This window comes from Somniosus microcephalus, chromosome 1, assembly GCF_052327205.1.
Source record: "Somniosus microcephalus isolate GS21.2 chromosome 1, FLI_Smic_1.0, whole genome shotgun sequence".
Lineage (NCBI taxonomy): Eukaryota > Metazoa > Chordata > Chondrichthyes > Squaliformes > Somniosidae > Somniosus > Somniosus microcephalus.
Window position 1 is genome coordinate 61,496,591 of NC_140987.1, and position 27,189 is coordinate 61,523,779.

At 49.6% G+C, this 27,189-nt stretch overlaps 1 protein-coding gene across 2 annotated transcripts in view; it reads right to left on the bottom strand.

The window, feature by feature from the left end:
- The window catches only part of scamp1 (secretory carrier membrane protein 1), a 47,630-nt gene extending 41,159 nt beyond the window's left edge, over window positions 1-6,471 (bottom strand). Inside the window, exon 1 of one of the 2 annotated variants that reach the window (XM_085982418.1) lies at window positions 6,132-6,471. Coding sequence is in view for 1 of the 2 variants with exons in the window: in XM_085982410.1 (XP_085838536.1) it covers window positions 6,132-6,188 (57 nt within the window). In the remaining variant the exon portion in view is untranslated. The remainder of the gene's footprint in view (window positions 1-6,131) is intronic. The other variant, XM_085982410.1, reaches the window with a different exon arrangement.
- Window positions 6,472-27,189: the final 20,718 nt, after the last annotated feature.

Consider the following 27,189-nt stretch of genomic DNA (forward strand, 5'->3'; position numbering starts at 1 on the left):
GTACAGGTACCCCGTGGACACCTAGAACAAACTGTACCCATAAAAGGTGACTTCCATCTTGACTGTGATGGTCCTGCAGCTTGTGGACCAAGGCTTGAGATCCCTCCACAGCAAGGAGTCAACCAATTGTACCCATATGGAGGTGCAGGTGGCGCACAATCAGCTCCTCTGACATCTCTGCTTGTAGCACGTGCAGGGCTTGTGGGCAGGGTGTGGGGTGCAGTCTTTTTCTGTGGCGCATAATTCTTTGCACCGCAAGTCTCTGGAACTTTCTCCCCTTCCTCCAGCATCACAAAAATGTGTGGGATGACCAGGTGGTGAGCTTTTGTTCAATTTTCTTTAAACGAATATGATTTCTGCAGCAGTTGGGTAGGCCGGTGGCTTTAATTCACTACTGGTCAGCTGATTAAGGCTGGATTGATGGAATGACAGGTGCTTCTGCATCCGAGAATCTCAATGCAATTCCATAAAACTCCACAAAGTGCAACTGGAGAAGACTCGCATTTCTGTCTTGGGGGTGTGGCAGGTTTTGTGGATGGGGAGTGGTTTGGCCAAAAGGTTCAATAGACAGACTTAAAAGATTGCAAATACTTGGGCGTAACCCATTTCCGCCTAAATTTCGGCAATCTTTTACACTGCTCGACTTGGTTACGTCCAGTTCAAGCCGTTACCTGGGCAGAAATCAAGAGGAAACTCAGGGCTTCTATTTACCAACCACTAAACCAACATTACTTCCTTTTGTTTCTTATTGATGAGACCCGACGCTACGAAACGCAAATCTTGGGAGGCCCCAATTTCTGCCTCATTGAATATTGCTAGCCACAATGTTTTTACCAAGAATAAAAGTTATTTTATATTAATTTTTTAATTTTTTAATTATTCCAATCAAATTATTCCACATAAAACTCAAATTGCAAAAGATGACTAGATGAGATCATAAGTTTATAGTAATGGAACAAATTTCTCAAGAACAGAACGAGAGTAAACCTTAATTGCTAATGTTTCTATGCATTTGTGCCCTATCGAATGCCATACCGACATGCAAAAAATGGCAATTAGACTCTGTCTTATTAAAAATTGCACTTTTAGATCAGGCCCCACCCCAAGAAGGAAGGAGGAGACAAGTCAGGGAGGCGGCTGAAAGCACACAGGTAGAATTAGGAGACCAAGGCTGAAAGATTTAAGGAGTCCATGATACAAAGACACGATGGCTGAAAGTTTTGCCACTGATGGTGGAGCAGCAACAAGAAATTGCACAGTAGATCAGAAACTGAAGTGCAGATGGTGCATGCAGATAGGCATGTAAATACAGATTCCACAAATTCTTTCATAGAAACCTACTGTTATCTTCTTGGAGCCCCTTTGATGAATCAAGAGATTTTACCTCCATAATCCAACCAGGAAAAGCATCTCAGGTATTAATCGCCCTTTGCATCCATAAGTGATTCCTGGCACGAGTTCTGAACTTGCCTCTTACCAGTTTGTACCCAGGTCCCCATGTTCTATAACTGTGGTTTAATTTGAAATACCTCTAACGGTCTCCTCTCAATTCACATTCAAGGCTGAAGAGCCCCACTTCTTGCAAACTTGCCTCATGATCAGAACTAAACAGTACTCAGAGTGTAGCCTGACCAGAACACAGTTTTAGTGTGATGTCCTCAGACTTGTACAAAAGCAAAATACTGCAGATACTGGAAATCTGAAATAAAACAAGAAAATGCTGGAAATACTCAGCCGGTCAGGCAGCATCTGTGGAGAGAGAAACAGAGTTAACGTTTCAGGTCGATGGCCTTTCGTCAGAACTGGAAAATGTTAGAGATATAACAGGTTTTAAGCAAGTGCAGGGGTGGGGGGGGGGGGGGGGGGATGGAAAGAATAAAAGGGAAGGTCTGTGATAGGGTGGAAGGTTGGAGAGATGAAATGACAAAATGGATGATGGTGCAAGGCAAAAGGAGATGGTAATGGGACAAGTCAAATAAACAAAGATGGGTCAAGAAGAAGTGTAAATGGGAATAGCAGAATCATCAACAGCTGCCGTCTGAAAAAAAAGGGGGGCAGAGGTCATGATCTGAAATGGAAAAACTCAATGTTGTGTCCGGATGGCTGCAAAGTGCCAAATCAAAAGAGGACGTGCTGTTCCTCGAGCTTATATTAAGTTTCATTGGAACAGTGTAGAAGGCTGAGGACAGAGAGGTGGGAGTGGAGCAGAGAATTAAAAGTGACAGGCGACCAGAAGCTCAGTCAGGCTTGCGGACTGAACGGAGGTGTTCCGCAAAGCAGTCACCAAATCTGTGTTTGGTTTCCCCAATGTAGAGGAGGCCTCATCGTGAGCAGCGATTCCAGTATACTAAATTGAAAGTACAAGTAAATCGCTGTTTCACCTGGAAGGAGTGTTTAGTACCCTGGACGATGGGAAGGGAGGAGGTAAAAGGGTAGGTGTTGCATCTCCTGCGCTTGCACAGGAAGGTGCCATGGGAAGGGGGTTATTGAGAAGTGGACCAGGGTGCAGTAGAGGGCACAGTCTCTTCGGAATGCTGAAAGGGGAGGAGAGTGGAAGGTGCGTTTGGTGGTGGGATCACACTGGAGGTGGTGGAAAATGATCTGTTGAATGTGGAGGCCGGAAGGGTAGAAGGTGAGGACAAAGGGAACCCTATCATGGTTCTGGAAGGAAGGGGAAGGAATGAGAGTAGAAGTGCAGGAAATGGAACAGACACAGTCGAGGGCCCTGTCAACCACTGACTTTTTCACGGTCTGATGAAAGATCATCGATTTGCAGAAAGTACTACAAGTACTTATTGCACAAAGTATTTCCAAAGTATGCTGCTCCTGGAACGCAAGAAAAAATATTGAACAGCGCCATTGTTCACCTTTATATGAAATATGAAGTTCCAGGCAACAGATTCTAGAAACACATTTTTTTAACAACAGGAGTGCAACCAACAGGAGCTGCACAGCTCTCCATCCGTCAGCTATTCCTAACAATATCAAGGACCTCAAAGAGAACCAACAGCATTAGAGACCCACAAAAATGTGAATCTACAAACAGACCTTCAGATTAAGGATATCAATTTTAGAAAACAAAACTGATCTAGAACGTTTCACCGATGCAGCAACTGGTTCTCCATGAAAGTGCAGCATAACGACACAATTTTAAAAGAATGGGACACAGAGATCACTCTCGGTACAGGAGGAAAGCAGCTAGAGAATGGAAAAATGCTTTAGGTGAATGCCAGAGGCAAGAAAAGCAGTAGTTGATATTTTGACCTATGTGACAAATTAGGATATTTGTTATGTTATGTACTCTGGATGAAAGGGCCATCAGGCCCATATACACTCATCCTACTTCTTGCCGCAGTCATCTGTGTGCCCCACCTGCTCTTTTCCCCACCCCCCCATGTAGGGGGGAATTTTTTTTAATTTTTTTTTATATAAACTCGCTCTCCAATTCAACCCTTCAAACTGAACAACCTAAAATTTTAAATCTTCCTTCTGCCATGATATTGTAGTTTTCCAAAAATACATCTTTAGGCTTTTAAAAGAATGCAACAAGTCAGTGCTCACTATGTTATCCACCGGTCAATAACCATAAGAGAAATAAAAGTTTCACGCATCAAACTCACTCTCTGCTTTCTCAAATTAAATGAATAATCGTTAGTTCTATCCAGCACCCATCACTTCAAAACAAAATCTATCCACCTGCAGGATAGCAATGCACTTAATTTAAAAGACCCAAATTAGATGCTTTTAAGTCTATCCCTCTTCAGCGAATCCAATCCCAAGACACGAAGTCCATCACTACAGATCAATTCACTTAGACCATAGATCATCCTCTTTGTCCTTGTCTCTATTTCCACCAGAGTAAAAATGTTCTTCTCGAAGCAAGTGACCAAAAGGGTACCAAATACTCCAGAGGGGGTCTCAGGGACTTAAATATTAACATTCACTTAGTTTTATACAGAACAATATGGGAAACAGGACCTTGTTCAATTTGACCTTATAATACTCCTGTGCAGCACCTTGGGACGTTTTATTATGTTAAAGGTGCTATAGAAAAACAAGTTGATGGTGATGGCATTACATGCACGCATACAAATTTCTAAACTTATAGCAGCCATTCACCTCAAGTGAGGAAATAAATATTGAAAGGTATAGGTAAAAATTACCTTAATGCAAAAAAAATGCCCAACACCAGTTAACAAACCCTCAGACCAGGCACTATTCCATTTTAGTGATGCTAATCTTTACAAAAATGCACACCGATATATTTTTAAAAATCTATCTTGGTCAGTATCAATGCCACCTTCAAAATAATATTTAGTCAAGTTTCGTGGCTACGCGATGCACAAGGGTGGAATTTGATACGCATGTTACTGAAAGAAACCAACCAGTCTAATAGCCATATAACCTTTGTTCATGATCTGCCTCCCAGCAGCACTCTGGGATCACCCATATAAACAAAAGGGGAGGGAATCTGTGAAGTGGGAGGAAGCGACAATAGCAGCAATCCCTGTGCGGTCACTATCCACCTCTACACATCAAACAGCTCCATCGGGTTTGACGTTAAAGCCGCCCGGCGTCCCACCGCCTTAGAACAGAGGTTTGCTATGATAATCACGGGGCTCGGCCGGCAAAAGACGTCAAGATTGTGGCGCTTCTCAGGGCCGGTCAGATCCGCTCTCCCACACCCAACCCAACCAGTCCAAAGCCAGGTCGCATTCCCCGGGCCCAGTCAGACCCCCCTTTCCCCCCCCGGGCCCAGTCAGACCCCCCCTTCCCCCCCCGGGCCCAGTCAGACCCCCCCTTCCCCCCCCGGGCCCAGTCAGACCCCCCCTTCCCCCCCCCCCCGGGCCCAGTCAGACCCCCCGGGCCCAGTCAGACCCCCCCTTTCCCCCCCCCCCGGGCCCAGTCAGACCCCCCGGGCCCAGTCAGACCCCCCCCCTTCCCCCGGGCCCAGTCAGACCCCCCCCCTTCCCCCCCCCCGGGCCCAGTCAGACCCCCCCCCCCCGGGCCCAGTCAGACCCCCCCCAGGGCCCAGTCAGACTCCCCTTTCCCCCCCCAGGGCCCAGTCAGATCCCCCCCTTCCCCCCAGGGCCCAGTCAGACCCCCCTTTCCCCCCCAGGGCCCAGTCAGACCCCCCCCTTCCCCCCAGGGCCCAGTCAGACCCCCCCCTTCCCCCCCCCCCGGGCCCAGTCAGACCCCCCCTTTTCCCCCCCCCGGGCCCAGTCAGACCCCCCGGGCCCAGTCCAGACCCCCCCCTTCCCCCCCCCCGGGCCCAGTCAGACCCCCCCCCCCCCGGGCCCAGTCAGACCCCCCCTTCCCCCCCCCCCGGGCCCAGTCAGACCCCCCCTTCCCCCCCCCGGGCCCAGTCAGACCCCCCCCCCCCCGGGCCCAGTCAGACCCCCCCCCCGGGCCCAGTCAGACCCCCCCCCCCCCGGGCCCAGTCAGACCCCCCCCCCCCGGGCCCAGTCAGACCCCCCCCCAGGGCCCAGTCAGACTCCCCTTTCCCCCCAGGGCCCAGTCAGACCCCCCCCTTCCCCCCCAGGGCCCAGTCAGACCCCCCTTTCCCCCCCAGGGCCCAGTCAGACCCCCCCCTTCCCCCCCAGGGCCCAGTCAGACCCCCCCCCTTCCCCCCCAGGGCCCAGTCAGACCCCCCTTTCCCCCCCCGGGCCCAGTCAGACCCCCCCCCGGGCCCAGTCAGACCCCCCCCCCGGGCCCAGTCAGACCCCCCTTTCCCCCCCCCGGGCCCAGTCAGACCCCCCTTTCCCCCCCCGGCCCAGTCAGACCCCCCTTTCCCCCCCCGGGCCCAGTCAGACCCCCCTTTCCCCCCCCCCGGGCCCAGTCAGACCCCCCTTTCCCCCCCAGGGCCTAGTCAGGCCCGCTTTCCCCCCAGGGCCAGTCAGGCCGCTTTCCTCCCCCGGGCCCAGTCAGACCTTCTTTCCTCCCCCGGATCCCCAGGGCCAGTCAGACCCTCTTTCCTCCCCCGGATCCCCAGGGCCCAGTCAGACCTTCTTTCCTCCCCCGGATCCCCAGGGCCCAGTCAGACCCTCTTTCTTCCCCGGATTCCCAGGGCCCGGCCGCCACCAGATGATATTAAATTAAAGTAATGACATGGCGACTCGGGTGTCCTTTACCTTAAACGGATTGTTGAATTCGGGATCGGCGAAGGGATTGTTGTCGAAGTCCGACATGTCGCCGCCTATCCGATCGCTTCTTCCGTGACGTGCTTTATTCAGCGGCGCCGATTAACGGGCTTTCTCCCCCTTTGAACCGCCCTCGACTCACATCAGATAATGAGAAGATGGCGGCGCCGGAAGTGACCTCGCGTTCAGTCACATGGCCGGCATGACGTCAGTGCTCTCCTCCCGCGCGCCACCCAGCGCGTGCTGGAATGCGGCTCCTTTGGCCCGAAGCAGGCGCGGAGCCGGGTGCCCAATGGCAGGGGCTCACTCACTTGTTCTGGTGTGTGCGGTAATGTCGTTTGCAGACACCACAAGAATAAAGATGCACTGTCGGCAATTTTCGAAACTAATTTTTTTTGTTGCAGGTGCAACAGGATTGGTGCCCCGACTTTGCATATTTCACGATGGGCCAGAAATTCGCGGCCAGAAGCGTGAGTACGGTCGGGGTACTCACGCATCTGGCCGTTGGAAATGCCGGCGTTCAGCAGGAACAGCGCATGCGGGGAACGCCGGCATTTCCAGACCCGAGGTCTATTCACAGCGCGTGCGACTGCACAGGCAGCGCTTGCGCAGTGAACTTTGTGGATTTCAATGATGGATTCAGTGAGGGTAAGTCCTTAGAAGTTACACTTGAAAAAAGCAAGTGTAAAGTTGTTCATTGGCTGCGGAGGAAGATATATTTTATCGTGGAGCTTCTGAAATGCAATATTTTTGTTTGGGAAAGGGAGGGAAGTTATTTTAAGAAATTTTAAGTAAGTTTTAAAGTTAAAATTTTTTTTTTTTTTAAAGGGTTTTCAGAACGGTAGGTAGAAGGAGCAATTGTGGCTGTGTGAATGGAATGTGAGAATGAGTTATGTACGTATGTCCACATATATATTCCTTTACGTATATGTATGTATGTTTTATATTCCTTTGCTAATGTGTATGAATGTATGTTTTTAATTATGATTTTCCAATAAGTTACTTTCTCTGAAAGTCATAATTAAATAATACATTCATACACATAAGTAAAGGAATATATACATAACACGGAAAGGAATATATACAGACATACATACTTTCAGAAGCTCCACGATAATAAATATCTTCCTCCGCAGCCTCTGGAGCAACTGTACCCATGCTTTTTTCATGTGTAAGTTGTAATGACTTGACCTCACTGAAAGCATTAATGAAAGCGGCGAATTATACTGCGCACGCGCTGCCTGTGCAGTCGCACGCGTTCTGCCTCTGAACCCCTTCGTTCAGAGGACAGGAAATGCCGGTTTTCCCCACATGCACTGTGCATGCTGAAAACCGGCATTTCATCCAGCCAGATGCGTAAGTACCCCGACCGTACTCGCACATTTGGAAGGGAGTTACTGGGCCAACATTTTACATGTCAATAAAATGAAAAATTTAACAATTGCACGACTTGCCCCCTCGCATCTGCGACTGAGGGTCCAAGGAGGTGCATTGCGCAAGAGGTCATCATCGTACGTATCCTCACACTGTTCCCTTTGGGGGACTGTATGAAGTGGTGGAAGGATTTATGGCCGTGATTAACGCTCATTCCGTGACCGTAACCATCTTTGAACCAGCCATTAGGGTGGTTAGTCCTATGGCGGGAGGGTTTTACGGGCTCCCACAACCCATCTGAGGGGGGGGGACACCAACACCCACGGACGCAAGTATCCCGCTGGATGTCCACCCAGAATTTAAAGTTGGAGCTCCGACTCCACTTGCCGGGACTGTCTGGAGTGGGGTTCAAAACCCTACTCCTTCTGGCCCAGCGGTGGGGATGCTTACTGCTACGCAAAAGGCCCACTCCGCACAAAAGGTGACACCCATACGTTTCCTGCGCCTTTTCCCTCCCCGTGACTGGAGCCCTATGCTGCCATTTCACGTTGCGAATCGGATTGGGCCTTTGTCGTAGCGGTAGGATCCCCGCCGCTGGGCCAGATCAGGGTAGGGTTTCGAACCCCGCTCCAGACAGTCCCGGCAAGTGGAGTCGGAGCTCCGGCTCTAAATTCTGGGTTGACATCCAGTGGGATATTTGCGTCCGTGGGTGTGGGTGGCCCCCCCTCCTTGTATAGCTTGTGGGAGCCCGTAAAACCCTCCCGCCATAGGACTAACCGCCCTAATGGCTGGTTCAAAGATGGTTACAGTCACGGAATGAGCGTTAATCATGGCCATAAATCCTTCCACCACTTCATACAGTTCCCCAAAGGGAACAGTGTGAAGACACGTATGACGACGACTTTGCTAAATAAATAAATGGAATTAAAAAAATTCTTTTAGGGCTTTTAAAAGTCTTTAAATTGCTTTAATTCTCTTTAAAACTACTTCAGATTACTCAAAATAATGTAAACATTTTAAAAAGTTTATAAAAGTTACCAAAATCTTCAAAAAACTTCCAAAAACCTATTTAAACTGCTGCTTTGCATGTAAAAATGCTTAGCAGCTTGACAGAAACATTGGGGGCGTGTCCAGTGAAACTGAGACCTCAAGGGGCGTGTCTCACTTGCACTGCACGCTCCTGGCTTCGCGCTGGCTGCACTCCTGGGCGGCGTGACGTCATACGCTGCCCGGGATTCTTCTTTCTGTTTCAGCAAGTGCAGGCGTCCCTGGAGCTGATTGGCAGGAGCGCGGGGTAAGTGCAAAAACGGGGCTGCAAGCCCCGTTCAGCAATTTCTGGCCCAATATCTTTTAACAGAGACATTTGCTAAATTGCACGCCTTTTAAAAGGAAAAGGCACAAATGTAACATAGAAACATAGAAGATAGGAGCAGGAGTAGGCCATTCGGCCCCTCGAGCCTGCTCCGCCATTCAATGCGATCATGGCTGATCATCCAAATTCAGTACCCTGTCCCTGCTTTCTCCCCGTATCCCTTGATCCCTTTAGCCTTAAGAAATATATCTAACTCTTTCTTGAATATCTATATATATAAAAGGCTATGGCCTAGAAATTCAGTTGTTTGCGCCAGCCACTAGCGCCTTAGGAGGAGGAGAAGTGGGGTGCTAAGCGGCTAGCGCCCGGGCACAGTGCGATCTGCGCCTCTTGCGAACTTCAGTTAAGGTTTAGCGGCGGCGCAAAACCTTTGCGCACGCTCAGCTGCGCGCGCAGATCCTGACGTCATTTCATGGTGCAACGCCTTTTGTGCGCCCCAAACCGGAAATTCAGTGGTGCCGGCCTATTGTGCGCCTGGCGCCCCTAGCGACTGGTAGAGGGGAATGGTTCCCAGTTGCTGCGGGGCGCGGGGGGGCGCTAATTAAAGGGGACTCCTCCTGCAGTATAAATGGCAGCCATTTTGCACCACTCCTTTGTGAGAGACGGATCTTTGGAGAGAGACAAAGGTAGAGAGCTTTCTGGTTTGGCTCAACACTCGCACAGGTACTTGTGGCTTCAGGCCACAGCTTTGCACTTGTCTTTAGCTTCAGAGTCATAGCATCGATTGGAAACATATAATGGGGGCTGCAATGGGTGGAAACGTTGGGCTTCTCCATTGCATTCAAAGGGCTCAGAGATGCCGTGAGAGAGTGCCAGTCATGGCCAGACGGAGAAGGGGCAACAGGCATCAGCAAAGGAGGCCTTACCCACCCAGGGTATACCGCCAGCTGTTCTCATATCTGAACATGTCTGAGGAGCAGTGTGTTCGGAGGCTGCGATTCAGAAGGGCGGTGGTCACTGAGATCTGCCACCTGCTTCGCGGAGATCTGCAGCCACAGCTGAGGAGCAGGACGTCTCTGTCGGTGGCAGTGAAGGTGACGGTGGCTCTCAACTTCTATGCCACTGGCTCCTTCCAATCCGCTACTGGGGACATTTCCAACATCTCCCAGTTTGCGGTACATTGCTGCATCCGCCAGGTGACCAATGCCCTTTTCAGAAGGAGATGTCAGTTCATCTCCTTCCCCATGACCATTGACAAGCAGCAACAGCGTGCAATGGGCTTTGCAGCATTAGCGGGCTTCCCCATGGTGCAGGGCGCCATTTACTGCACGCATGTGGCTTTGCGGGCACCTCTAGAGAATGCCGAGGATTACCGCAACCGGAAGGGCTACCATTCGCTCAACGTGCAGTTGGTGTGTGACCACAGGCAGCTCATCCTAGCTGTCAATGCCCGCTTTCCAGGCAGCAGCCACGATGCCTTCATCCTGCGCCAGACTTCTGTGGCAGACATGTTTGAGGCCCAGCCTCACCCACGAGGATGGCTTCTCGGGGACAAAGGCTATCATTTGTGCACCTGGCTGATGACCCCGCTCCGTGCGCCCAGCACCCCTGCTGAAGAGCGATACAATGACAGCCATCAAGCAACCAGGAACATAATTGAGCAAACAATCGGTGTGCTGAAGCAACGGTTCCGCTGTCTGGATCATTCCGGGGGAGCCCTACAGTACTCGCCTGAGCGAGTCTCCCATTTCTTTGTCGTGTGCTGCATGCTGCACAACCTGGCTATCCGCAGGACTCAGCCACTGCCAGCAGACATTGGAGGACCACCAGAGGAGGAGGAGGAGGAGGAGGACCAGCACAGGAGGGAGGCAGAAAGGGCAAGGGCCGCCCGTCGGCGGCTTATTGCAAGTCGGTTCTAGGCCCCCTCTCAGGGAGTGGCTTGTGCCAATGGCAGAAGATGAATGTAGCCGCTCCACAAGCCCTCAGCCGAGCAGGGCAACCAGGACTTCCAAAAGAAAGCATGGACAGTGCGATTTAAGAATTTTTTTTACTATGATACCTCTGTGCCCTTCCCACATGACAAACTAATGGAGAGAAACCCCCCCCAAAAACACAAATACACCAGTCTCGGCCTTTACAAGTAAAACAAATATACCAGTCTCGGCCTTTAAATATGAAACAAATATACCAGTCTCGGCCGTTAAATATGAAACAAATACACCAGTCTCGGCCTTTAAATATGAAACAAATACACCAGTCTCGGCCTTTAAATATGAAACAAATACACCAGTCTCGGCTTTTATAAGCAAAACAAAACATTTGGCCACGCCTTCTACTTTTTCCCCTGCGAGGGTGATCCGTTTCGCTTCCATGACTGACCCCTACCTGCCCTGCAGCTCCTCCTCAATGGGACCCCAGTGGCTGCAGCAAGGCTGGGGGAAGGCTGCTGAGGGTCAGATGGTGAGATGGCAGATGCCCTTGGGGGTCGGCCTGGACCAGCTCTGGGCCTGGAGGGGCCGGCTGCTGACTGCTCCAACTCTGCTTGGGCGGCAGCAGTCTGTCCAACAGCTGGTGGCAGCTGCAATGGAGGAGTGACAGTGTTGGCTGCAGGAATGCTGCCAACCTGACAGATCACAGGCACTCCCTGGTCGGCTGATACATTGGCACGCGCACGGGCCAGCACTGCAGCATGCGCAGCAATCTGCTGAGGCACAGACTGCTGGGCTGCTGCGGCACAGCGAGTGCCCCGGCGATGCCTGGCCGATCCAGCGAGTGTGGCAGCAGTTAGTGCCCGTGTGGCCCTGGTCTGTGTCTGCATGACAGCAGCCAGTGACTGCACGGCACGACTGAGCACTTGGCTAGAAGCCGCCTGTGAAGCAGCGAAGTCCTGCTGACTCCTAGCCTGTGCTGCCGCGATGTCCTGCAGACTCCTGGCCTGTGCTGCACTGAATTGTTGCAGACTCCTGGCCTGTGCTGCACTGAATTGTTGCAGACTCCTGGCCTGTGCTGCACTGAATTGTTGCAGACTCCTGGCCTGTGCTGCCCCGAATTCCTGCACACTCCTTGCCAGTGACTCTATGGAGTCAGGCATCCTTGCCACTGCAGCCATGAGCTCAGTGTGCCTACGCTCAGCCTGGGCGCCCATTTCCGCTAGGAGCCGCACCTCCTCTGCGCTCACCGTAGCAGGACTGGAGGCCGCACTCACCCTCCGGGGAGAAGGCCGCCAAGCTTCCCCACCCCTCCCGCGTTGCTGCAGCCTGCTGGTCCCCGGAGCTTCACTATCCTCCGACCCTTCCCCCCTGCTCCCCTCCAGGGAAGACGTGTCACCATCATGGCCATGGGCTGCCTCGGCTGAGGGTGTCCCTGATGGTCTGGCTTCCTCTTCCTCCTCCTCTATGTCTGACTTGGACACAGTGCCAGCTTGAGGGGTCGTCTCCTCACCTGGCGAGTCACCATCTGAAAGCAGGGAGGCACAAGAGTTGCTTTGGAGTGAGGACAGGGCGGCAGCGAGGGAGGCATGAGTGCTGCTGTGCACTGCATTGGTTCGATAGTGGCAAAGGATGCTGGTGTGAGGCGCAAGTGGAAAGGGAGAGGTCAAAAAGGTGATGACCTTACCATTGGTGCCCAGAACAGGGTCAGCATCTCCAGTGGTGACGGGGCCACTCAGCCGGCCTGCCATGATCTGCTCCACTCGCTGCTCGAGGTCGCTCAGCTGTTTCAGGTTAGGACGGCCTCCCCTACTCTGTTGCTGCTGTCTTCTGTTATGCGCCAGCTTGGCCTGCAAGTGAAAGGACCGCCTCTAAGTACAGTTTCAAGCCCTGATCTTGCCCGCACTGCCTCCCATGTTCGATTAGCCCTGACAGTGTCAAGCCCTGATCTTGCCCGCACTGCCTCCCATGGTCGATTAGCCCTGACAGTGTCAAGCCCTGATCTTGCCCGCACTGCCTCCCATGGTCGATTAGCCCTGACCGTGTCAAGCCCTGATCTTGCCCGCACTGCCTCCCATGGTCGATTAGCCCTGACAGTGTCAAGCCCTGATCTTGCCCGCACTGCCTCCCATGGTCGAATAGCCCTGACAGTGTCTAAAGTCCTGATTGCGCAAGTGCTTTTCATGACAGTCCCATAGCTGCTGGATGAGGGCTGGCCATTAGGGCTTTCAGACCTGTTTGGCCATAAAGTGAGGTGCACATGCAGTGATGAGGAGGATACTGGAAAGGGTCCTCACCCTGACAACCCGAGTGAGGTCGTTGAATTTTTTCCGGCACTATGTTGGTGTCCTGCCAACCATGCTGTTGGACGTGACCCTGTTTGCCACATCCCTCCATGCTTTCCGATATTCGGCGGGCAGCGGCCTCCTGCCACCCTCAGGGAAGAGGATATGGTGCCTGCGGTCCACTGCGTCAACCAGCAGCCTCAGGTCACCCTCGCCGAAGCGCTGCGCTCTCTCCCTGGCCTTCTCCATTCTCCTGGGCGTGGAGCTGTTCCAGAAGCAGTGTTCAGGCCTTGCCTTAGGGCTGCAGTGTGCAGGGCGTGGCAGCCAAGCAATTCCACCCTCCCCCTTTAAGTGCTGACCGGCGCCTGACTGTCTGCCCTCAATGAGCAACTCGCCGCATCTGCGCTGCGCCCGCCTTCGGTGTTTGCGCCCCGGATTGCCGGCTTAGCGCCTAATGATAGTCGTGCATCGCCTGCTTTAGCGCAGCAGCAACCTCTTGGGGCGATGCAACTGAATATCGGCGAAGGTGGCGCTAAGTTGCGCCGGGCGCAAAAGTTAGCGAACGCCATGCTGTAGCGCCCCAAACGTGGCTATACTGAATTTCTAGGCCTATGTCTCTCTGTCTGTCTCTCTGTCTCTCTGTCTGGCTATACAATCAAAAGTTATAGAGCGTACCTACACATATGTTATATCAAAAGAAAGCTCATTATTAGGGGACTCTTGTAGGCATATTTACTTTTTGCTCGGACAAAAATTGTGCCGACGGTATCCAAAAAACGTTCAAAATTCCGCTCGTTATCCGCTCATTTGCATTGAGTGGGGGCGGGTTCATTGTGTGTGCGGGCGGGCCATCCTACAGTTGAGTGACGTGATGATTAACCAATCCTACAGTTCAGGGACCTGACGGTTGACCAATCAGTGCGTGTGTGGGCGGGCCTTATCCTTTTGAACCGAGGTGCATGGCCACCATCTTGATTCCAAACTGTTCATTTCTTTTTCCCACTTTCTGCGTGTTTCTTTCCAAATCTACATTTCCAGCAAAAAAAATTCATTTTATTAAATTGTTTTAAAAAAAAGTTAATTCATTTGTAAATATTTTCTCTAACCTGATTCTTTTTCCTACCTTTCCCCGTTTTTGTAAGGCTTCAAAGCCTGGGCCTCTCCTGCCCAGCCACGCCCGAGCTAGGTAATTGTCCCACGGCTTGTGGTAAGCTCCTCCCCCCCCCAGTCTCACCCGGCACGTTACCCGGGGCAACAGCGTCGGCTGCGAGGGACACGGGACAGGCACAGGGTGCGCGCGCAGCAGGCGACACACAGAAGTCCGAGACACAGAGCGCGGGAAGCCAGCAGGTGAGATGCGGCGTCTCTCTCTCTTCCCCGCTCAGCGGTCTTGAAGCCGGCTCGGGCAGGGGGCCGGTGCTCGGGAGGGCGGGGCTCGAGAGGCCGGTGCTCGGGATAGCGGGACGGGTTACCCCGGCAACGGTGCTCGGGAGGGCGTGGGGCGGGGCTCGGGAGGTGGGGCTCGGGCTGACCAGGGCGCTGCGCTCGGCTGGGCCATGTCAGTGCATGGGGCGGCACGGAGCTCCGCGGAGCCTTCGCCGGCAGAGGGGAGAGGGTCTGTTGGCGCCCCCCTCCCTTTCTCCCCCCTCCCTTTCTCTCCTTCCCCCTCCTTCCCCCACCCTTCCCTCCCACACCTTTCACACCCCCCTCCCCCCTCCCCCTCCATCCCCCCTTCCCCCTCCCCTTCTCCCCCTCCATCCCCCCTCCCCTTCTCCCCCTCCCCCTTCCCCTCCACCCTCCCCCTTCCCCTTTCCCTCCCCACCCTTCCCCTTCCCCTCCCCTTCCCTCCCCCCTCCCCTCCCCTCCCCCTCCACTCCCCCCTCCCCCCTCCCCCTCCCCTCCCCCTCCCCCCTCCCCGTCCCCCCAGTCACTCTCTTCCCCCCAGTCACTCTCTCTTCCCCCCAGTCGCTCTCTCTCTTCCCCCCAGTCGCTCTCTCTCTTCCCCCCGTTGCTCTCTCTCTTCCCCCCAGTCGCTCTGTCTCTTCCCCCCAGTCGCTCTCTCTCTTCCCCCCCAGTCGCTCTCTCTTTCCCCCCAGTCGCTCTCTCTCTTCCCCCCAGTCGCTCTCTCTCTTCCCCCCGTCGCTCTCTCTCTTCCCCCCAGTCGCTCTCTTTCTTCCCCCCAGTCGCTCTCTCTCTTCCCCCAGTCGCTCTCTCTCTTCCCCCCAGTCGCTCTCTTTCTTCCCCCCAGTCGCTCTCTCTCTTCCCCCAGTTGCTCTCTCTCTTCCCCCCAGTCGCTCTCTCTCCCCCCAGTCACTCTCTCTCTTGCCCTCAGTCGCTCTCTCTCTTCCCCCCAGTCGCTCTCTCTCTTCCCCCCAGTCGCTCTCTCTCTTCCCCCCAGTCGCTCTCTCTCTCTCTTCCAACAACAACATGCCCTCAAAAATCCCTCGGCACCGCCAGGCACTTCAGCTAGTATTTAATAAGTTAGCCTCCACTGCCTTCTGTGGTAGAGAATTCCACAGGTTCACCACTCTCTGGGTGAAGAAATTCCTCCTCTGTCCTAAATGGCTTACCTCTTATCCTTAGACTGTGACCCCTGATTCTGGACTCCCCAGCCATCGGGAACATCCTTCCTGCATCTGGTCTGTCTAGTCCTGTTAGAATTTTATGTTTCAATGAGATCCCCTCTCAATCTTCTAAACTCCAGCGGGTATAAGCCCAATCGATCCAATCTCTCCTCATGCGCATGGTGATTACTCAATCTGAAAAAAGAGTGACGTTTTGAAATGCTGAGCGCCAAAAAAGAAAACGCCGCCGCACTTCGCGCATTTGAAGAGATTTAGGGTGGACTTTGAGGTCAGCCAACAGCACACTTGCTGTGGGCTTTCACACGAGAAGTTGCTGTCAGCCAACTATTGGAAAAGCGCAGCGCCCTCTACCGAGCATCTGGGACCTGTGTAAACAGGGCGAGCAACTGTATGACTCCTTAACCAATCAGACTGAAGAATGCTTAATGAGCAGCATAGTCTGAACCAGAAAGTGTAAGTTCGAATATTGAATTCATTGTCAAATTAGGTACAGAAAGGAAAATAAAGATAGGGAAAGAAAGATTGGATTATGAGAGAGAGATAAAAGAGAAAGAAAAAGTTTTTAAAAATTATTTACTTTTAAAAATATTTTTAAACCTCCCAACAATAATTGAAATCAGAAGGAATGATGCTCCACACTTGTAAATTTAATTTTCAGTGTCAGAGAGGTAATTTAGCAGTAATTAAGACTTATCACTTATTAGTACTTATTAAAAGGGTACGTACACTGGAATGGACGCCGGCACGCTCGAGGCCTTCCGCGACCGGTGGGCGCCGCGGGGACTGGAGTGCATCATCACCCCGGCCAATGAAATTTTAATTTAATTTGTTAAGGTTCTTTTAAAGTTATTTTAGTTACAGTCTATCTGTTTATGTACCCATCAAAAGAGTACACTGGAATGGATGCCGGCACACTCGAGGCCTTCCACAACTGGTGGGCACCGCAGGGACTGGAGTGCATTATCACCACCGGCAATCAAATTTTAATTTAATTTATTAAGTTTCATTTAATGTATTTTTGTTAATTTAATGTTTATTTGTTCGTACCCAAAAGAATAAACCGGAATGGACAAGCCCTAACTTTTTCTGGTGAGTTTAGTTCATATATATCAGGTAAGTACAGCAACTTAATGCCATTCAATATATTTGAATGCTGAGTCTCTCGCAAGATACCATTAACATTAAGCTTTTGGAGGAGCATCGCATCTCAGACAACAACTTCCAGATTTCCCCGTTTCTCCACATGTGCAGTCACCGAAAGTTGCTGTACGATTTCCACATAAATAACACTGAGCGCTGTTAGCCTCACCGTTATTTCTACCACAAAATCCGGCCCATTGTAAATGGATTCCCCTCCATATCATGGTGATCTCTAAATCTGGAACACACTCCAATCAGCATATGCAAAGGACAAAATGTGGTGTCAGAGGTTGCGTGCTGGCTCTTATTTTTATTTCCCCATGACGTTATCTGTTGTGAGGAAGGATATGAGGAGATTGAATTGATTTTATTGCATTACAGTTCCAAAGAGTTGGAATCTATAGTGCAATACACTTGACTTATTTACAGTTAGCCAGTTTAATGTTGAAGGTTAGAGCAGGAGAAGTGTCTGTAGATTTTGATCTTTTATGGGGATTAGTAAATTTAGTAATTATTGTAAAATATACCATTCATACTGAGTATAATTTATCTAGTGGTTAATGGCCTAAGCCGCTATAAACATGTATATTCTTCCATCCACCAAAGACAAGGAGATCATGGGACAGCCAGTGATTAGTGACAAGAGCTCTATTTGCTCCCTGGGTCTCAATACAGTTACCTAGATATTGGATAGTGTGTTCTGTGCTCACTGACCTACATTGGCTCCCAGTTAGGCAACACCTCGATTTTAAAATTCTCATCCTTCTCTAATCCCTCCATGGCCTCCCCCTTCCCTATCTTCAGCCCCTGTGGCATTATCTTGACTATCCCTTAATGGCTCTATTCCCATCCCAACCTTCCTTTTTTATTGATGTTACTATTTTGTTTTATGTTCCTTGATAATTTAATTTCATAGTTCCTCTTTGTCTCCCTAATTGATTTTTTGACTTCCCTCCTAATCTTTTTGTATTCTCCCTTATCATGCACTCCCCTGCTGTCTATGTACTTAATGTATGCCTCTTTCCTTACCTTCAATTGTTCCCTTATGGCTTTATTCATCCATGGAGTCTCATTATTGTTTAGTTTGTTCTTTCCTTTTAGTGGAATATATTTTTCTTGCACTCTGTTGAACACCGTTTTAAATGTTTCCCATTGCTGTTCTACATTGTTGTTTGCCAATATCGTTGCCCATTTTGCCCCCCAAGTTCTACTCTCAGCCCCTCAAAATCAGCTTTTCTCCACTCTATTAACTTGGTTTTCATCACACTTATATCCTTCTCAATTTTCATCTTAATGCGTATTATATTATGGTCACTATTGCCTATATGTTCCCCTACCTTTACTTCTCTTATCTACTCTGGTTCATTCCCCATTACTAGATCCAATAGTGAATTCTCCCTTGTTGGGCTTTTTAAATTGGGTTAAAAAGGAGTCCTGTACACAGTGTAGGAACTCCATTCCCTTATCCACATTACCTACCTCTTCTGTCCAATTAATATTGGGGTAATTGAAATCCCCCATGATTATTATTCTATATTTTTTACACATTTCCCTAATTTGTCTGTATATTTCTTCCTCCACCTCCCTTCCAGACAACGTCTGTTAGTGTGATTGATCCTTTATTATCTTTTATCTCTATCCATATGGATTCTGTTTTTGTCTTGCTGATATCTGCATCATTTTTTTCTACTGCCATTATGTTATCCCTAATAAGTACAGCTACTCCACCCCTTTTTCCTTCCCTATCTTTTCTTAATATGTTATACCCCGCAATGTTTAATTCCCAGTCCTGATTTTTCTGTAGCCATGTCTCAGTAATCCCTACTATATCTGGTTCCTCGCAATGTATGATTGCCTCCAGCTCCCCTGTTTTATTACAGACACTGTGTGCATTGCTGTACAGACAGTTTAACTAATTTTTACACATTTATGTGACACATTTATGTGATGGTTTTGTTTTTGACACAAAAATGTTTATCTACGGTATGATCTAAAAATAGTGGCTTAATCCCACAATGTGGCACGTGTGTATATCTTACATTTTAGTGACAACTATACAAATTAAAGATTATATGTGCATGGCATCATATGTATAGAAGTTATATGTAATGTCATATATTTATAGGGGTCACATTTTAACAGATTATTAAGTGACATTCAAGTGAAAGGGTAAAAATGTAATTGTATTTCTGTCATTCTTCAGTTCAATCCCTTTTCTCCTGAAAGTATTATTCTTGCTGAAATAAGGTTCAAAAGGGCTGTCAGCCCTCCCGTAGCTTGCCCATATGAACACTATTCATGTGTGAGCTTAGGAAGTGAATGCTGTTAGGCTATTTGACTATGGGGGTATTGCATCTAAGCCCTATTCTGTATTCACATGGTATCCACATACTAAATAGAGATCAAGAGCTCACCCTAGTACATCTAATTCCTAGTCAAGCTAATTCCAGTACCCCAGTCACCGCCTAGATTGAAATCAGCAAATTTATCACAGACTAGAGATAGAAACTGAGCCAATTCTGGTTTGCTTGTCTCAAAACCAAGTCAGACAAATTATTTTCTTGAGTGTGCGTCTATAAGCAGGCAGTGATCATTTCCAACAAGAGAGAGTCTAACTACCATCCCTTCACATTCAACAAGCTTACCATCACCAAATCCCCCACCATCAACATCCTAGGGGTTACCATTGACCAGAAACTTAACTGGACCAGCCACATAAATACTGTGGCTACAAGACCAGATCAGAGGCTGGGTATTCTGTGGCGAGTGACTCACCTCCTGACTCCCCAAAGCCTTTCCACCATCTACAAGGCACAAGTCAGGAATGTGATGGAATACTCTCCATTTACCTGGATGAGTGCAGCTCCAACATCACTCAATTAAAATGACAGGCGACCGGAAGCTCGGGGTCACCCTTATGGACTGAACGGAGGTGTTCCGCAAAGCGGTCACCGTTCAGTCCGTAAGGGTGACCCCGAGCTTCCGGTCGCCTGTCATTTTAATTCACCGCTCCATTCCCACTCGGACCTCACCGTCCTTGGCCTCTTGTATTGTTCCACGGAAGCTCAACGTAAACTCGAGGAACAGCACCTCATCTTCCGATTAGGCACTCTGCAGCCTTCCGGACTCAATATCGAGTTCAACAATTTCAGATCATAACCTCAGCCCCTATTACACATTTTTTCTTGTAATTTTTCCACTCCTTTCCCCCCCACTTTCCTTTTGTTTCTCTCTCACACCTGGCAGCTATCTCTTGCCCTGCCAGTACACTTTACACCTAATCTCAGCCTATTACCATCTCGCCTAGCTCTTTTGTTTCTTTCACTTCTTTTGTCCGATCGCAGCCCTGCCTTCGATCTATTTTCTTTTCTTTCCAGTTTTGAAGAAGGGTTCGACCCGAAACATCAACTCAAATTTCTCTCCACGGATGTTGCCTGACCTGCTGAGTTTTTCCAGCATTTTCTGTTGTTATTTCGGATTTCCAACATCTGCAGTATTTTGCTATCTTTATAGAATCATAGACGTTTATGGCACAGAAGGAGGCCCATTGTGTCTGTGCCAGCCGAAAAAGAGCTATCTGGCCTAATCCCACTTTCCAGCTCTTGGTCTGTAGCCTTGTAGTTTACGGCATTTCAAGTGCATATCCAAGTATTTTTTAAATGCGATGAGTGTTTCTGCCTCTACCACCCTTTCAGAATGTGAGTTCCAGACTGGGTGAAAAACTTTCTCCTCAATTCTCTTCTAATCCTTCTACTAATTACTTTAAATCTATGCCCCCAGGTTATTGACCTCTCTAACCCTCAAAACCAGCGTTTCTCCAAGCTGTTACCCTGGTCTTTGTCATGCTTATGTCCTTCTCAATTACTATCTTGAAGCCTATTGTATTATGCCTAGCTGTTCCCCTACTTTTTATTCCCTTATCTGCTCTGGTTCATTCCCCATTACTAGATCCAGTAGCGAATCCTCGCTTGTTGGGCTTCTTGCATACTGGGTTAGAAAGGAGCCCTGTACACATTGTAGAATCATAGAATAGTACAGCAGAGAAGGAGGCCATTTGGTCCACGGAGTCTGCGCAGGCTCTTTCGAAGAGTGATTTAGTTAGTACCACTCCCTCGCTCTTTCCCCATATCCCTGCAATTTTTTCTCCTTCAAGTATTTATCCAATTCCCTTTTGAAGGCTACTGTTGAATCTGTATCCACCATCCTATCAGGCAGTGCATTCCAAATCCTAACCAGTCGTTGCATAAAAAAGTTTTTCCACAGGTTGCCTCTGGTTCTTTTGCCAATCACCTTAAATCTGTACCCTCTCGTTATCAACCCTTCAGCCACTGGAAACAGTTTCTCTTTATTTACCCTATCTAAACCCTTCATGATTTTAAACACCTCTATAAATTCTCCCCTTAGCCTTCTCTGCTCCAAGGAGAACAACCCCAGCTTCTCCAGTCTATCTATGTAACTGTATTCTCTCATCCCTGGAACCATTCTAGTAAATCTCTTCTGCACCCTCTCCAAAGCCTTCACTGACAGGATAGTAATAGATAGAGAAAATGTACTAAAAAGATTAGCATCTTTTGTTGGTAAGTCACCTGGTCCAGATGGAATGCATACGAGGTTGCTGATAAAAGCAAAGGTAGAAATAGCAGAGGCATTGGTCACAATCTTTCAATCCTCATTGGCTACAGGAGTAGTTCTGGAGGGCTGCTAATGTTATACCACTATTCAAGAAAGGGAAGAGGGATAAACCAGGAAACTACAGGCCAGTCAGCCAACATCAGTGGTGGAGAAGTTACTGGAAACCATTATCAGGGACAAAATAAACTTTCACTTGGAAAGACATGGGTTAATCAAGGAGAGCCAGCATGGATTTATTAAAGGCAAATCGTATCTGGCTAACTTGATTGAATTCTTTGATGAGGTAACAGAAGGTTGATCAAGGTAATGTAGTAGATGTTGTATATATGGACTTACGCAAGGCATTCGACAAAGTGCCACACAGGAAGCTTATTAAGAAGATGGAAGCCTGTGGAATTAAGGGGAAAGTGGCAGTATGGATACGAAATTGGCTCAGTGACAGGAAGCAAAGGGTGGTGATGGATGGATGTTTTTCAGATTGGGAGGTGGTTTGCAGTGGTATTCCCCAAGGGTCAGTTTGGCTCCATTACATTTTCAATTTTTATAAACGGCCTAGACTTGGGTGTAGGGAGCAGAATTATAAAGTTTCCAGATGACAGGAAACTTGGCAAGGTAGTAGATAATAATGAGGATAGTTATAGGCTTTAGGATGACATAGACATGATGGTGAAATGGGCAGAAGCATTGCGGATGGAGTTCAATGCGGAGAAGTGTGAAGTGATGCACTTTTGGAGGACTAATATGAAAAAAGACAGTATACAATAAATGGCATGATTTTGAAAAGTGTAGATGAGCAGAGAGACCGTGGTGTCCGTATACACAAATCCTTAAAGGTGGCAGGGCAAGTTGATAAGGTGGTTAAAAAGTATGTGGGTTACTTGGGTTTATAAACAGAGGAGTAGAATATAAAAGCAAAGAGACCAAGCGAGAACTTTATACATCACTGGTTATACCTCAGCTGGAGTATTGTGGACAATTCTGTGCACCACACTTCAAGAAAAATGTAAAGGCCTTAGAAAGGGTACAGAGGAGATTACCAGGGCATCACCAGGGATGAGAAACTTCAATTATGATGAGAGGTTGCAAAAGTTAGGACTGTTCTCCTTGGAACAGAGAAAGTTAAGAGGTTTTCAAGATGATGCGAGGTTTTGATAGAGTAGATAAGGTAAAAACTATTCCCTCTGGTGAGTGGGTCAATAAGCAGAGGTCATAGATTTAAAATCATTGGCAAAAGATCTAGAGGGGAGATGAGGAGAATTTTTTTCACTCAGAGGGTTGTTGGAACGCTGTACCTGAAAAGGTGGTGGAAACTGATTCCACGAATAATTTTAAAAGGGAGTTGGACAGGTAATTGAGGATGCGGAACTTACAGGATTACAGACAAAAAGCAGGGATGTGGGACTAAGCTCGACTGATCTTTCAAAGAGCCAGCACATATACAATGGGCTGAATGACACCCTTCTGTGCTGCAAGTTTCTATGATTCTATATGCACTCTTAACAGGCAAGGCTTCTTGTTGAGATCAAAGTTAGAAAGTGACCCATTAACTCTATTTCTCTCACACTCACTCTCATACTTTCTCACATTCATACTCTTATATGCACTCATTTCTTTTGAACATAGAAAAGATGGACAGATTAGTGGATTCATCTTTTCTTCCCCCTTCCCCTCTACCCTGGGTTAGATAAACGCTGGTGGGATCAAACTTCTTGTTGAATAAGACTGCTGCAGGATTGTAAAACTTTATATATTTGACGGATCTTTAATCATGGTCTTCAAAACAGCTCGTCCTTGTAGAATTTAGATTTACTGTTTCCCATGTGTGTTAGTATTGAAAGGTTAATGATTGTAGATCTATTCAAATGTTAATAATTGATATCCATATAAATACAGCCCCACACAACATATTAACTATGCAAATTAGAAACAGAACAGAAATTTCTACAAATTAATTTTGAACTACACTTTTAAAATGAATATTTATTTTAGAGGCGTGAGAATAGTTTATTCCATATCCTGATCTAACAGATGGATGTCAATAATGAATGTTGATTAATGCATGTATTCTACATGAAGAAATGATTGTAGCGCTTCAAAAAATTACTGTACAAAGGATGGTCTAGGCACTCATTATTTTAAAAAAGTCCTAATTATGACAGGGAACTCGTTTAATTTCATAATTTTCCTGATTGGTCTAAAAAAACTTGACTGCAGTTTTCTATAAATACGTAAAGTTTTAAAATGGCTTGTTTTGTACAAATTACAAAAACAAATCGGGCATACTATTTCTAATTAGTTACCAAGTTTAAGAATTTACAGACATGTAGGCCTAGAAATTCAGTGGTGTTAGCGCCCACTTAGCGCCTAAAGAGGTCTTTTGCGCCGGCGCTGTTGGTAGCCTGGAATTCAGTGTAGCGCAAATGGTGGCGTTAGCCGGTAGCGCTGCGCCAGCACCGATGATGTCATCGGTGTGCACAGCGCCCCGGTTCCAACGCGATGCCGGCCCGACGCCCAAATTCAGTTGCGGCCGCCTCTCCCGTAGCGGGCGCAAAGAGCGTTTGTAAAACGGGGCCTTGCAGCTCCGAGAGGCCGGGCCGTAAAGGTGGAGGTGCGGCCGGCCGCTTTCCCGGCGGCCGCTTGGCCGCACCTTCCTCCCCGGACTCCCACACCAACCCCCCGCGGCATTGGTCTCTGACCCCCGCGAGCCCGGCACTTCTCCGTGGTGCCGGGCTCATTTGCCGGGGGAATCCAGCGGCGATCTCACGGCTGCAGGCAGCTCCTCCTTAAGAGAAGGAGGAGGCCTGCAGTACCCCAGCCTGCCGCACCGCATCGGGTGGCGCTGCGGCAGCTGGACGCCTGAAATTGACTTTCAGCGCCCCAAGCGGAGGCGGCCAAACCCTGCAATAGCGCCCGCCTCCGTCTTGGGGCGCTGCAACTGAATTTCAGGCGGGCGCTACGGGAATCCGGGCGTGCGCTAACTTTCGGGCGCTAAAGACCTGGCGCGGCGATAGCGAATTTCTAGGCCGTAATGCTTTATTTAAATTATTGTAATGTTTTATTTAAATTATGCATTTCTGTAATAAGATGGCTCATTAGAAAGGAATCCTCAACAGCATGCTCGTGAAGTCTACATTTGCTATGTTGTATATAACCACTTTCATTACATCAAAATACTTTACTTTTGTAATGTTTCCATCTCCTTCATTTTCTCTTCTCCCTAGCTGATCGTCCACATTCAGGTATTCTGGTCTGGAGGACATTTCAGTCTACCTCATAGACGTGTTTGTAGATATAATGGCCTAGAAATTCAGTTGCGTTCGCCAGCTGTTAATGCCATAAGAGGGGTATATTTCCAGCGCTAGGCACTTAGCGCCCGGGCGCAGGCCGATCTGCGCCTACGCCCAAATTCAGTAGACATTTAGCGCCGGCGCAAAGTGTTTGTGCCCGCTCAGCTGCGCGCGCAGCTTATGACATCATTTCGTCGTGCAACGCTGTTTGTGCGCCCCAAACCGGAAATTCAGTGGTGCCCGCCCAATGTGGGCGTGGCGCTGTTAAGAACTGTGAAGTGGAACGCAACAGAGGCCCTGTGGGCCTCGGGGAGCACTAATTAAAGGGCACTTACACTGACCTATAAAGCCCAGCCATTTTGCTGCAATGACTTTACTGCTTTGGATTTCTGGACAGAGACCAAGGAACAGACCTTACTGATTTGGGACAACATAGGAGAGGTATTTTTGGCTTCTGGCCAGAGCTTTGACATTTGAATCATTGTGATTTCACTGTTTGCAAGTTTATTATGGGGGCTGTATGGGGTTCCAACCCTCAGTTGCAGCATTATGTGCGAAGGGCTCGCAGACGCTGTGTGAGAGGGCCAGCCATGCCTAGACGCAGAGGGGCCATCAGGCGTTGGCAACGTAGGCCTTACCCACTCAGGGAATACCGGCAGCAGGTGTCCTATCTCACCATGACTGCGGCGCATTGTGTTAAGAGGCTGCGCTTCAGAAGGGAGGTGGTTGCAGAGATCTGCCAGCTGCTTCACAGAGATCTGCGTCCACAGCTGATGTGCAGGACGTCTCTCTCGGTGGAAGTGAAGGTCACGGTGGCTCTGAACTTTTATGCAAGCGGCTCCTTCCAAGCTGCTGCTGGGGACATAGCGAACATCTCCCAGTTCGCCGCGCATCGCTGCATCCGGCAGGTCACCGATGCACTTTTCGCGAGGAGACACCAATTCATCTCCTTCCCCATGACCCTAGAGAGGCAGGAGCAGCGTGCAGTCGGATTTGGCAGGATCGCGGACTTCCCCGTGGTGCAGGGCGCCATTGACTGCACGCATGTGGCTATGCGGGCACCTATCGACAATGCCGAGGATTACCACAACCGGAAGGGCTACCATTCCCTCAATGTACAGCTGGTGTGTGATCACAGGCAGCGCATCCTAGCTGTCAATGCCCGCTTTCCAGGAAGCAGCCACGATGCATTTATCCTGCGCCAGACTACTGTGGCTGACATGTTCGAGGCACAGCCTCCACCAAGGGGATGGCTTATTGGGGACAAGGGCTACCCTTTGTGTACATGGCTCATGACCCCGCCCCGCGCACCCAGGACCCCAGCGGAGGAGGCATACAACGAAAGCCATCAAGCCACAAGGAACATCATAGAGCAAACGATTGGCGTCCTCAAGCAACGGTTCCGCTGCCTGGATCGTTCCGGCAGATCTCTACAGTATTCGCCGGATAGAGTCTCCCAGTTCGTCGTCGTGTGCTGCATGCTGCACAACCTGGCTATCCGCAGGACTCAGGCACTGCCACCTGACGTTGCACCACCACCTCAGGAGGACGAGCAGGAGGACCATGAGGAGGAGGAGGAGGAGTACCAGCCCAGGAGGGAGCCACAAGGTCCAAGGGCCGTCCGCCGGCGGCTTATTGAACGACACTTCTAGGCCCACTGTCAGGGAATGGCCTGTGGCAATGAACGCACCTGAATGCAGCCGCTCCGCAAGCCCTCAGCCAGTTAACGCAACAACCACTTGAAACATGACACCTGGACATGCTGAATAAATAAAAAGCTTTATTTTACAAACTCAGGGCCCTTCCCACATGAAACAGAAAAACAGACGAGACCCCCAAAAAACAGTCAAAAACATCTGTCACTCCCACAACCTGGGGAGGAATAACAAAACTTGCCCATCCAATTGGCCTTCATCATCGGCCTTACAAAAATAAGCCCCCCCCTCCACAACACAAACACCCCCATAAAAACAAAAAATGCCTTCATCTTCGGCCTTACCAAAATAAGCCCCCCCCAGAACACAAACACCCCCATATAAAAAAAACCGCTATCACCACACTCTACTGGGTGTGCCGAGAGGGCGAGTCCTTATGCAGGCTTCTCCGGCCCCTGCCCGACCTGCTGCTCCGCCTCAACCTGGGCCCTGTGGGTGTGGCAAGGCTGGGGGAAGGCTCATGAGGGCCACAATGCGTGACGGCAGATGCCCTTGGGGGTCGGCCTAGATGAGGCCCGGCCCGGGAGGGGCCGGCTGCTGACTGCTGCAGCTGTGGCTGGCCAGCATCAGTCTCAGCAGCAGCTCGTCGCACCTTGGCTGGGGGAGTGGCAGTGTCGGCTGCACCAATGGGGGCAAGCTGGCTGATGCCAGGCGCGCGCTGTTCGCCAGAGACACTGGCACTCGGCCAGGCTGGCAGTGCAGCAAGCGCAGCAATCTGGTGGAGGCCAGACCGCTGTGCTGCAGCAGGGCGGCGGGTGCCCTGGCGATGCTTCCGCGCCACAGCGAGTGTG